This window comes from Microtus oregoni, unplaced genomic scaffold (assembly GCF_018167655.1).
Source record: "Microtus oregoni isolate MIOR12 unplaced genomic scaffold, Mior012 000000F_ref0000247, whole genome shotgun sequence".
In the NCBI taxonomy this organism is placed as follows: domain Eukaryota; kingdom Metazoa; phylum Chordata; class Mammalia; order Rodentia; family Cricetidae; genus Microtus; species Microtus oregoni.
This window is the reverse complement of record NW_024543059.1, coordinates 45310180-45321932: the sequence shown is the minus strand read 5'-3', so window position 1 is coordinate 45321932 and position 11753 is coordinate 45310180. Positions and strand designations below refer to the sequence as shown.

The 11753-nt window shown below is 48.1% G+C and overlaps 1 protein-coding gene across 2 annotated transcripts; it reads left to right on the top strand.

Annotated features, from left to right (window-relative positions):
* The first annotated feature begins 3627 nt into the window (after positions 1-3627).
* On the top strand, positions 3628-9793 carry LOC121446031. 2 transcript variants are annotated; one of them, XM_041648334.1, is made up of 5 exons: positions 3628-4322; positions 4676-4944; positions 6389-6535; positions 9339-9470; positions 9726-9793. In XM_041648334.1, the coding sequence occupies exons 1-5, from the start codon at positions 3628-3630 to the stop codon at positions 9791-9793; spliced, it is 1311 nt and encodes a 436-aa protein (XP_041504268.1). The 2 variants fall into 2 exon arrangements, with proteins under 2 accessions (XP_041504268.1, XP_041504278.1); XM_041648344.1 differs by lacking the exon at positions 9339-9470.
* Positions 9794-11753: the final 1960 nt, after the last annotated feature.

Here is an 11753-nt window from a genome sequence, read left to right as displayed (position 1 = left end):
ACACACACACACCCAGATCAAATGTGATAAATGCCACGCGAGCAGAAGCAATCTAGATGTCTAACAGGAGGGTGGGTCTGCAACAAGCAGCAGGTGCAGCAGGGACGCAGAAGTAGGCGGCAAAGGCCATGCATTCCTCCTTTTCTAGAATAGAACCCAGGCTGAACTCTTGATGTTTTAATTTTTTGAGACTGAATTTCCCTCTTTTAAGTCTGACTGGCCTGAATTTACTCTGTAGACCAGTCTGACCTGGAACTCACAAAGATCCATCTGCCTCTGCCTCCTAGGTTCTGGGATCAATGGTGAGCACCACTATATCCAGCTGCTAAGATGAACTCTTAATGGGGTTGTAGACGGTGTGTGTAGCATTTTCTGGTTGCTCTTCCTTGAGAAGAATTTCACATAAGCCAGGCTGGCCTAACCACGACATGTACCTTAGGATATCTTATACTTCTCATCTGTCTCCACCTCCCCAGGGCAGGAATGACAGCAGTGCCTGGTTTGTGCCAGGCGGGGTGGAACCAGGGCTTTATGCTAAGTGAACACTCTACTGAGCTACAGGCCCAGCCTTGGCTTTGTGGTTTTGGCCTGAGGGTTTGTTGTGTGTTTGTTTGTTTGTTTCTGTAGATAGGAAGGGAACATAAGTGCCACAACCTAAGGGAGTCAGTTCTCTCTTTCCAGCATAAGGTTTTAAATCCTCAAACAAACTCAGGTCCTCAGAGTTGGCACCAAGTGCCTTTACCTGCTGAGCCATCTTACTGACCTGGATTTTGTTTTGTTTTATTTTGTTTTTGCTGTTTGTTTGTTTGTTTGTTTTTGGATTGGATTTCAATATTCACCTGGAACTCACTATGTAGACCAGACTGACTTTCACATCCTGGGGATCCTCCTGCATATTTAGTCCTGATAGTAAATGACTGTGCCAGTTAGTCCAGCAAGCGCTTCGGATTTAAACCACCATTGTTTCGTTTCGAAATTTGGTACCAGTAGCCCCCCCCCAAAAAAAAAATCTCGCTGGGTGGTGGTGGCGCATGCCTTTAATCCCAGCACTTGGGAGGCAGAGGTAGGCGGATCTCTGTGAGTTCGAGGCCAGCCTGCTCTACAGAGCAAGTTCCAGAACAGGTCCAAAGCTACAGAGAAACCCTATCTTGAAAAAAAAAATCTCAACAATGAATATACCATATTTCATGCCATTTTAGAATGCAGCTTTCTCTTAGATTTTGGTGTGGAGACAGAACTCACCGCGTGGATCAGGCTGGCCTTGAACTCAAAGTGATCTGCCTGCCTCTGCCCAGCACCAGTATCACCACGCCTGGCTCAAAGTTGCTCAAAGCTTCAGTTAGAACCCTCAGAACTGGAAAGCATAGTATAGTCAGACATGTCTCAAAATTCACCTCTAACCTTTAAAAATAAAAAATTAAGGGGGCTGGAGAGATGGCTCAGTGGTTAAGAGCATTGCCTGCTCTTCCAAAGGACCCGAGTTCGATTCCCAGCAACCACATGGTGGCTCACAACCATCTGTAAAGAGGTCTGGCGCCCTCTTCTGGCCTTCAGGCATACACACAGACAGAAAATTGTATACATAATAAATAAATATTTAAAAAAAGAAAAAAATTAACATCTAGGGGGCTGGAGAGATGGCTCAGAGGTTAAGAGCATTGCCTGCTCGGTCCTGAGTTCAATTCCCAGCAACCACATGGTGGCTCACAACCATCTGTAATGGGGTCTGGTGCCCTCTTCTGGCCAGCAGGCATACACACGGACAGAATATTGTATACATAATAAATAATTAGAATTAACATCTACTAAGGCCAAGCATAGTGGTGCACACCTTTAATCCCAATACTCAGGAAGCAGAGGCAGGCAGATTTCTGTGAAGTCAAAGCCAGCGTGGTCTGCAGAGTGAGTTCCAGGCCAGTCAGGGCTGTGTAGAGACTCTGTCTCAAGACAGCAAGCGAACAGAAGAATAGCACCTGGATTCTCAATACTACATGGTTACCAAAATGTGATCAAGTTAGGCATGGTGGCACCATGGTAGCAGGATAATAAACAAACAGATAGGGGCCAACAAGGTAGGCTCGACAGGTAAAAGCTTGTCCCAGCAAGGCTATGACCTGAGCCCAGTCCCTACCATCCACACGGTAGAAGGAGAAAATTGACTCTTAGAAGTTTCCTCTGCCTTCCACACACTCCCCGTGGTTCTCTCACACACAAATAAACAGATAGATGTGGAGCTGGAGACTTGGCTCGGCAGTTAAGAGCACTTACTGCTCTTGCAATGGACCCACAACTGGAGGCTCACAACTGCCCATCAGTCCAGCCCCACAGAGTCTGGCACTCTGTTCTGGCCTCTACAGGCACTGCATGCACATGGCACACATAGAAACACACAGGCATTTATGTATACTCATAAGAAAATATAAATGGGGGCTGGAGAGATGGCTCAGCGGTTAAGAGGACTGACTGCTCTTCCAAATGACCCGGGTTCAATTCCCAGCACCCACATGGCAGCTCACAGCTGTCTATAACTCCAGTTCATACAGACATACATACAAGCAAAACAACAATGTACATAAATAAATCAATAAATTTTAGAGAAAGAAAATATAAATACATCTCGAAACAAACAGATGTAAAAATAAAATCTAATAATATGGGTGCTTATATAATAAACATATAAAAATTTGTGAGTAGTTTTTCCTCTAAAGTTCATCAAAAGAAAGTAAGGGGAAAGAGCAGAATATTTTCTGTTGTTGTTTTTGTTGTTATGATTTTGAGATAGCCTCTGACTCAGTAGCCCAGGATATCAAACTCAATGCAATCCTCCTGACTCTGATTTCTGGAACTGCAGCTGTGCACCGTCATAACCACCTGGGAGAAGAGGATTTCAAAAGTCCCTCTCCCTGGGTAGGATGCCTGCCTGCCTTAGTCCTTACTAAGCTGTGGCTGGGTCTTCCTGCCCCCAGATCTGAAGTCTTCAGGAGCAATGAGCAGACTATGTTTTTGTGAGGTTTCAGAGGAGGATTAAGAGCAAGAGAGACAGATAGGAAAGAAAAGGGAATAAGTGAAACACAAAGGCAGAGAAGGGAAGAAAAGAGAGGAACTGGCTCAGAGCAAGCTCAGGAATTGAGGGAAAGATGCAAGTAGGTGGAAGGAATTATAAGCTCAGATCTTCTAGAAACTAGAACTCATCTCAGACATGCTGCTGACCCAGCTCTGACTCTCCGTCCTGCCTAGCCCTGATCCTAGCCAGACCTAGCGCAGACCTTCACTAACCCAGCATCACCCTGTCCTACCCAGTCCAGACTCCATCCAGTCCCACTGACCCAGCCCTAACACCCAGGTCACTTACGAAGGTCTACGGTGGAGTCTGAGGCCATGGCCAACCGCAGCCTCTTGGAATCCCTCCAACTGTCATAGAACTCACCCCACCCCCAGCTGCTGCCTAGCCCAAATCCCTGAATGCTGTCTGGGAACAAAGAGACAGATAGCAGGAACCACAGACAGCGGGGGCAGGTAACTTTAGAGTCAGACCTACAGATATCCAGGATGCCATGGGAGTGCCTGGAAGCAGAGGCTGGTGCAAATTGAGTACATTCAGGGACTGACCCCATACTGCTTCCCCACATGGACCAGAACTCCTCTGGCCTCCAGAGCAAGGGGACAGTAGCTCCCGACAGCACACAAAATGAAACCCAAGACTCTCTGAAAGTGACCTTCAGCCTCCCAGATGCCACCCAAGGTCATCAGGTCAACATACAAGCACCTGTGTCCATCATCCACACTCGAGGACCCAACATCCTGGAACCATCAACATACACACCTATGACCCGAAGGGTGAGCATCCAGGAACCGCCAGCATCCGTCTTTCTTCCTCGGAAGCTCAGTGTCCAGCCTTCCCCTCGAAGGTTCAGCACTCAAGAGACCCATTCTCAGGGTTTCCAGTCCAATACACAAGACATACAATCTGTTGCCTACAATCGCTGGCTTAGTTCCAGAGAGGGCTCTGCCCTTTACCATAATCGCCGACTTGACATCCTAAGTTCGCATACTCTGTGCAATGTCCAGTCAGAAATCCACAACTTACAAACTGACAGCCACCTCTCCTTGACACACAACCTCAAAAGAGAAGCCAGGCCCAGTGTGGACGTCCCCCTATCTATAACACACAGTCCAGAGGCCAGCATCAGGAGCTTTGAGTCCTTCGTCTGGGACTCCAAGGACGAATCGCGAGGATTGCCACACTACTCTATGTCCAGTCAGAGTACTCTCGGCAGTTCCTTCAAATTGTCAAGCAATTCTACTGCATTGGGCTCCAGCAGGTGAGTGAGCAGAGGAGGGGGGCAGAGGGGGCCACATTCAGGTCTGGACTTGTATAACTGCATTTGAAACTGGAGGTGTAGCAGGTGTTAGAGGGGTACCTCAGTGAAACCTAAGGGATTTGAACAGATACAAGGCAGATGAGATATGGAGTTTTGTTTTGTTGGAGTAGGGTCTCTCTAGTAGACCAAGCTGACCTTGAACTCAGATCCTCTTGTCTCTGTCCTCTGTGCTGAGAATAAAGGCATGTGCCACCATACCTGGCTTCTCAGATGGGATTTGAAGAATGATTGTGGGGTGGTTGGGCAGTGTGGATGGACTTTACTGCTGATGCTGGTCACACGATTTGTCACAGAAAGCAGAGCAAACGCTGGTCACTGGTGCCCATCAGCTGGAAACTGTTGCTCGAAGCCAAGAAGATCACCCGGTACCTTAGCCTGGTCCTGACTGTGGCCGGTATGCTGCTGCTCAACCTCATCGCCTTGAGGCAGCCCTGGATCCACTTCCAAGTGCCTCTGTCGCCCAAAGGGAGCACCAATAGTTCCAAGAGCATCCCCATCGACACCATCTTCTTCATGCGCTGCCCTGACATCTCCTGCATGAATGAATATGATAAGAATGCTTGTAAGGTTGGCCCTGTCCTCACCCCTCCCGAGATTCAGGTCTTCTCTTTGTCCTAGAGAACTTCAAGGAACAATTTCTCCCCTCCTTAGGTACTTGCTGATGCCCATACAACTTCTTCATGCCCAAGAACCTGATGTCATTGACTAAGAAGTAGATCCTACATGCCAGACCGGATGCATCCAATTCCTACTTTTTAGAGTTCAGTGTTGGTTTGTGTGTGCATGTGCAAGTGTGCCTGTGAGCGTGTGTGTGAAGGCCAGAAGATGACTTCCAGGTGTCTTTTCTCAGGAACCATCTTAGTAAGGGTTTTCAATTACTGTGATAAAACACTATGATCAAAAGCTATCCCGACCTGCTTGATGCGAACGGTGGTCCCTGATAAACCCAGGGGAGAGAGGGGAAAGGAATGGAGGGTACAAGAGACGCAAGAAATGACGGCAAGACAGTATTTCTGATCAAACTGACATTTATTATCTCCTCAGAAGCTGTTATATAGCAAATGGGCAAGGGGGAGGGGAGATGTGTCAGGTCTGTTGGAATTCAGGCCCGGAGACATCCCCATCTGATAAGTGAGCATTTGTGATTGCTGACTGTAATGTTTTTCTAAAAGTCTGGTGCCTGCAGGTCTCACTAGGCTAATGTCCTAGGTCCGGTCGGGAACTTGCCTGCAAAGGTGAATATCTTACTTGTGAATTTAAGATGGCTGTAAGCAAAATATAGATCTCAAAATACAGGTCTTTGCTTACGGCAAAAAGCAACTTGGAAGACTTTATTTCACCTTCACTGAAGCAGCATCGGTTTCAGCAAAGCAATGCATTAGTTTTCATGGTCCTTAATTCAATCCTGGGTAACTCCAGTTCCAAGTGATCTAATGCTCTCTTTTGGCCTCAAGGAGAGAGAGAGAGAGAGAGAGAGAGAGAGAGAGAGAGAGAGAGAGAGAGAGAATGTGTGTCTGTCTGTCTGCTGGTTGGTCATCTGTGTCTGCACATGTCAATGTGTGTGTGAGAGAGTCTTTGTGTGCATGCAGCATGTGCACACAGACATGGAGGCCAGAGGTTAATGTCAGGCACTTCCTCAATTACTTTGCACATTAATTTTTTTTTAAGGTTTATTTACTGGAGACAGGTTGTCACTGTGTAAACCAGGCTAGCCTCAAATTCAGAGATCTGCTTTCTTCTGCTTCCCAAGAGCTGGGATTAGAGGCATGCCCCACCATGACCACCTATTTTAAATCTTTATGTATGTGTCTGTGTGTGGGCATGTGTACATTAGTGCAGGTGCTCACAGAAGCCAGAAGATGTCATCATATTCCCTGAAACTAAAGTTACAGGTGGTTGTAAGCCACCTAGCATGAACTCGGGTTCTCCAGAAGAGCAGTGAGCACACTTAACTGCTACGTCATCTCCTCAGCACAGGCTTGGTGTTCTTGTTTCTCTTTTCCCAGACCTGCTGGACCTGGCCTGGGCCTGCCTTCTCATCTCTGGTATCATGAGCTTCTGTGTCTGCATGGGTCTCATCAGCACCATATTCTTCCCCAGCACCAACATGCCCTGGATGGACTTCTCGCTCTTCATCTGCAGCCTCATGACAGGCATGTTACTACGAGGCTTCCCACGAATGCCCACCATGAAGGACAGCCACATTACTCTAGACTCAGCCCATCCCATCCTCATCTCCACCCTCAGGCCTAGCCCGACCAATGTTACTACGAGGCTTCCCACGAATGCCCACCATGAAGGACAGCCACATTACTCTAGACTCAGCCCATCCCATCCTCATCTCCACCCTCAGGCCTAGCCCAACCAATGTTACTACGAGGCTTCCCACGAATGCCCACCATGAAGGACAGCCACATTACTCTAGACTCAGCCCATCCCATCCTCATCTCCACCCTCAGGCCTAGCCCTACCGTCTTACAAATTCCTAGTCACCATGTTGGATCCAGGCCTGAAACCAGCCTCATCTCTAACTCCCATCTCAAAGCCAGCAAATATAAATGCCCAGACGTCCTCCCTGACACCAGTTCCATCTCCACCTCATCCTGAATCCATCTTTTCCCAAACCACACTCCTTACTGTCCTCAGCCTCTTCACAAATCTCAACACCCAACTTGGCCGCAAGCCTTATTACCCTCCATGACTGTCTCAAGGTCAGCCCAGCCATGTCCATTTAGTAAGTTCGACCTCACCTTGAGTCCCAACCCCTCTCTAGCTTCACCTCCTTCTCAATCCGCACTCTAACCTACCAGCTGTGAACGTCCCCTGAAACTCATGCCAGACGATTCCCAGCTACATCACCTTCTTCCACCCCACCCAAGGACATCACCCACCCAGTCTCACCTAGCACAGCCTGGACTCCACCTCTACACGCAGCTCCCTGTACGGTTCTGCCCGCCTTCCCAACAGCATTTCCTTCAAACTACTTTATCTCTCCGAGTCATACTTCTCTCATATCTTGAGTGGGGATACATTTTTCTTTTTCTTTTTTTGAACTGGGTCTCAAGTAGCTGAGGCTGACCTTGATTGACAGATGTACGTGAACTCCTCCTGTTCCTACCTCCCCCGCGCTGGGACAACAGGTGTGCGCTGGCACACCAAGTTTATGTGGCTCTGGAGATGGAACCCGGGGCTTTGTGCATGCTAGGTGAGCACTCTACCAACTGAGACACATCTCAGCCCACTGGGGATAAAATTTTCTGTCATGTGATAACGTAGTGAGTATTCAATTAGAAAACGTTAACTCCGTTATCTTTGTCACCGCACTGAGTCCTAAGGTTGGTGTGTCTGATCTTATGAGCTGGACAGGTGTCCCTTTCCTCCCTCACCCCTCATTGCCCCTGGTCAAGGTCATATAAATAACTAGGGCCCATCTGAGGCACATGGGTTAGTGACACATCTAAGTCTCCAGGCACATGCAAACGGGGTGCTCTCCGTGGTCTCCTTTCCAGGTCTGATATGCTGGCATGCAGGAGGCCGAGAGGTGAGGATGGTGAGAGAGATAGAGGGTTAGCACTGGAAGCTAGCTTGTTCACCCTTCCCAAACACTTCAAAACTGACGTGCTAGTTAGCACAGGAAGCTAGCTTGCTCACCCTTCCCAAACACTTCAAAACTGACATGCTGGTTAGCACTGGAATCTCGCTTGTTCACCCTTCCCAAACACTTCAAAACTGACGTGCTGGTTGGAACGTCTGTTTCCACACATACCCAGGTCGAGGGTATTTCAATGTGGCGACAACTGATGCTGTCCACAACTTTCAGTCACGTCACAAAACATTTTTGGAGAGGAACAGCACTGCTGAGAACAGAGAACTTGCAGCTCCTGTCTGCTGGTCGCTAGCAGGTGTCTGCTTTGTGGGGTAGCATGTGCTAGATCATCAATGTGTCTGTTTCTAGCTGGGCTGCCCAGGAATCCCAGCTACCTACCTGCTTCAGTCTCTCCCTTGCTGGGATGAAGGCATCACACCTTCAATGGTCTAAATAGAACTGTTGAGACTGGACAGATAGCTGGTTAAGAGCACACAGTGTTCTTGCAGAAGACCAGAGTGCTGTTCCCAGAACCCACGTGGCAGATCACAACCACCTGTAATGCCCCCTCTGGGAGGAGCTGATCTCCTCTTCTGGTCCCTGAGGGCACTGCATCCAGTTGTGAACAACCCTCTCCCCACAAACATACCTATAATTAAGAAAGAAAATAAATCTTAAATATAATTGTTTCAATATAAGCCACAGTAGGTAGAGAACACCTCATTTTAAAACAAGGCATTTCAGTCAGATAATCCTTTCCGTCCTTTAACTAAATATAGGGCACTTCTTACATTATTTTCAATAACACACACACACAAAAAAATGCCCCAGAGTGTTAAATCTGAAAAAGTGTTTTTTCTCCCTTTTCACAAAGTATCTTCATTTCCTGTCAATTCATATTACCCAAAATGGTCGAATTCTCTCTCTGTGGCCCCAGAATCCCAACACTAAGGAGCCAGTAGTCATGGGAATCATCCCAGTCCTCGAGGTTTTTCATGGGTCAGGATATAACCAATAACCACCCACCTTCACGATAGCCCTCACAGATGGGTCGGCAGTTATGCCCACTGCACAGATGAGAATACTGAGGCTCAGGTCCGTTAGAGGCTGTTCTAAGGGAAGGAGCAGAGGCAGAGGCAAACGGAGGGCTGGAGGTGTAGCTCAGCTGGTAGAGCACTTGCCTAGAGTGCACGAAGTTCATCCTGAACTGCACGCACCGAGGGTGCCGACACACATCTGAGACAGGAAGAGGTCTAGGTCACCTTCAGCTGCACAGGGAGTTTAAAGAAACCAGCACCATAGTGAGAGAGCCACAGCCATGTGACTGAGCCCACAGGGGGCTCACATGTGCTCCTGTCTATGCCACACAGGGGTCAGCATCATTCTGGGGGTCCTGTTCTACCTGATGCAAGCCCGAAAGTTCTTACAGGAAGGCATGACCTACATGCTGGGGAGAAGCTTCTACCTGGCCTGGATCAATGTCTTCTTCTTCTTCATGATTGGTCTGACTGGCGCGGGGGTGGCCTCAGTGGTGCGGATGATGGGCATGGTTAGGAGTGGGACTCAAGTTGCACACAGGGCTAGGAAGGGTGGGAGCCAGGGCTGGGCATTCCTGTAGGCTTGGGGTGGGGTGGGGACAGCATGAGGGTGGAGTTGACTGTGGGATTAGGGATGGGGCAGCGGCTGAGGTAGGACTGTGTCGGGTACAGTGAGGGCTAGCCTACTGACCTCTGTGTCTTCTCTGCCCTCTTTCTCAGGTCTCTTCTCCTATCTGAACTACATGAGCTTCTGGTCCATCCTGGCAGTCCAGGCCATATGGTCTTAGGACAGGACACTGAAAGGATATCAATGATGTACTCTCACGGCTGCCAGCTGCCTGACAAGCTGGCCTCCGTCCCTATACTCATGAGTTATGTAACTTCTCACTCCCCTCAACCCAGAGTAACTTATATTTTAAAGAAAAAATATTTTCTGCCCAGAATATTTCATTACTTGACTGTGTGTGCTGAAGTGCAACTGTCATATTTCTCCACCCTACCTTATCCATTGTGGGCTACTCTTAAGTAGAGGGACAGAAAGGGGACTCGGGTAAACTATCAAAGGCCAGCAAAAAGACTGGGGTGAGGGTCCTGGGCATACACACGGTGCTTTTTTGTTTGTTTTTTCAAGACAGGGTTTCTCTGTGTATCGCTGGTTGTTCTGGAACTCACTCTATAGACCAGTCTGGCCTAGAACGCGCAGAGATCTGCCTGCCTCTTCCTCCCGAGTGCTGGGATTAAGGGTATGCACCACCGCCAGACCTCTGTGAGTTCCAGGCCAGCCTGGTGTACAGAGCAAGTTCCAGGGCAGGCTCCAAAGCTCCAAAGCAACCCTGTCTGGTGTGTGTGTGTGGTGGGGGAGGTGTGCACCACCACATGGTGCTTAATGTTTATTTGCTTACCCCACGTCTTAACTTCAACCTTTAGTTCTTTTGCTTTCTGTTGTGGTTTTGTTTTTGAGACAGGATCTTACTATGTTGACCCAGGCTGGCCTGGAACTCATAGAGATGGGCCTGCCTCTGCCACCTCAACACTAGGATTAAAGGTGTGCCTCCCTGTTGCATAGCTCCAACTTGTAGTTTCTTTTCCGAGAAAACCCTATTCAAGTCCTCAGCTCACATCCCATCCCTTCCTGCAGTTTCTCCCCTACCCTACTCTTCTCCCCAATGCCCTCAACACAAGCTTCTCAGGGGAGGGTTTTGGGAGGGAGGTGTGGAGCCAAAAGTCATCTGCTGAACAAGGAAGGGTTGATATCGAGTAAAAAACCCACCACCTGCCTCCTGTAGAGGAGAACGAGGCTCCCCCTTTCTTATTCTCATAGGTCTAGACACCGTCACTTACTAGCTCTGACTCACAGCAAGGTTGACTTGGGACTCAGTTTCCTTGTATGAAGAGTAGAGGCAACGATCTACCACACAGGTCCAACCTTCGGACATCACCACAGGATATTATCTACCAAGTTAACATCCAAGAACTGCACAAGCAAAGGGTTGGAGAGATGGCTTAGTAGTTAAGTGTTTGCTTGCTTTCCCAGAAGTTCAGTTACCAGCATCCATGTTGGGTAACTCACAACAGCCTGTAATCCAGTTCTAGGGGAATCTGTTGCCTCTTTTGGCCTCTGCAGGCACTGAACCCGTATATACACATAAGCCCCCCAACATATGGACACACACACAAAAAATAAAAATATGTTTAAAAAAAAGAACTGCACAATTGAGTTATCAAAAGTGACAAAGAGCTGGACAGATGACTAAGCTGTGAAGAGCACGTGCTTTTGCAGAGGACCAGGACTTGATTCCCACAACTCACGTGGCAGCTCACAACCACCCTTAACTCTAGTGTCTAGACTCTTCTGACCTCTGAGGGCACTAGGCACACTTGTGTTACACAGACACACATATAAATCTAAAATAAATATATTTTAGTTTCAAAATAATGTAGATACTTCCTCATGTATTCCAGGCTGGTTTGAATTCAGAACCTAAGTTCTGAATCTCAGGCTGGCATTACAGGTGGGCACAATCATGCCTGGTTTATATACTGCTGGGGTAGAAACCAACACTTCTTACAAAGCTGAGCAGGCGCTCTACCATCTGAGCCACATCCCCAGCAAAGGTGCCCATTTTTAAATAAAGATGAGCTGCAACTACGTGCCTTACACTAGATCTATAAAAGTGGTCAAATAAACACAGTCCAATCCTGTGCAGAGGAAACAGATGGGAGGAGAGGGGATCCATGCTATGAGGA

Excerpts from the sequence above, each read along its gene's own strand:
- LOC121446031 (XM_041648334.1), top strand. The coding sequence starts at position 3,628 with ATGGACCAGAACTCCTCTGGCCTCCAGAGCAAGGGGACAGTAGCTCCC. Across the intron at positions 4,323-4,675 it reads ACTGCATTGGGCTCCAGCAG|AAAGCAGAGCAAACGCTGGT; the intron begins GTGAGTGAGCAG and ends GATTTGTCACAG. Across the intron at positions 6,536-9,338 it reads CATCTGCAGCCTCATGACAG|GGGTCAGCATCATTCTGGGG; the intron begins GCATGTTACTAC and ends TATGCCACACAG.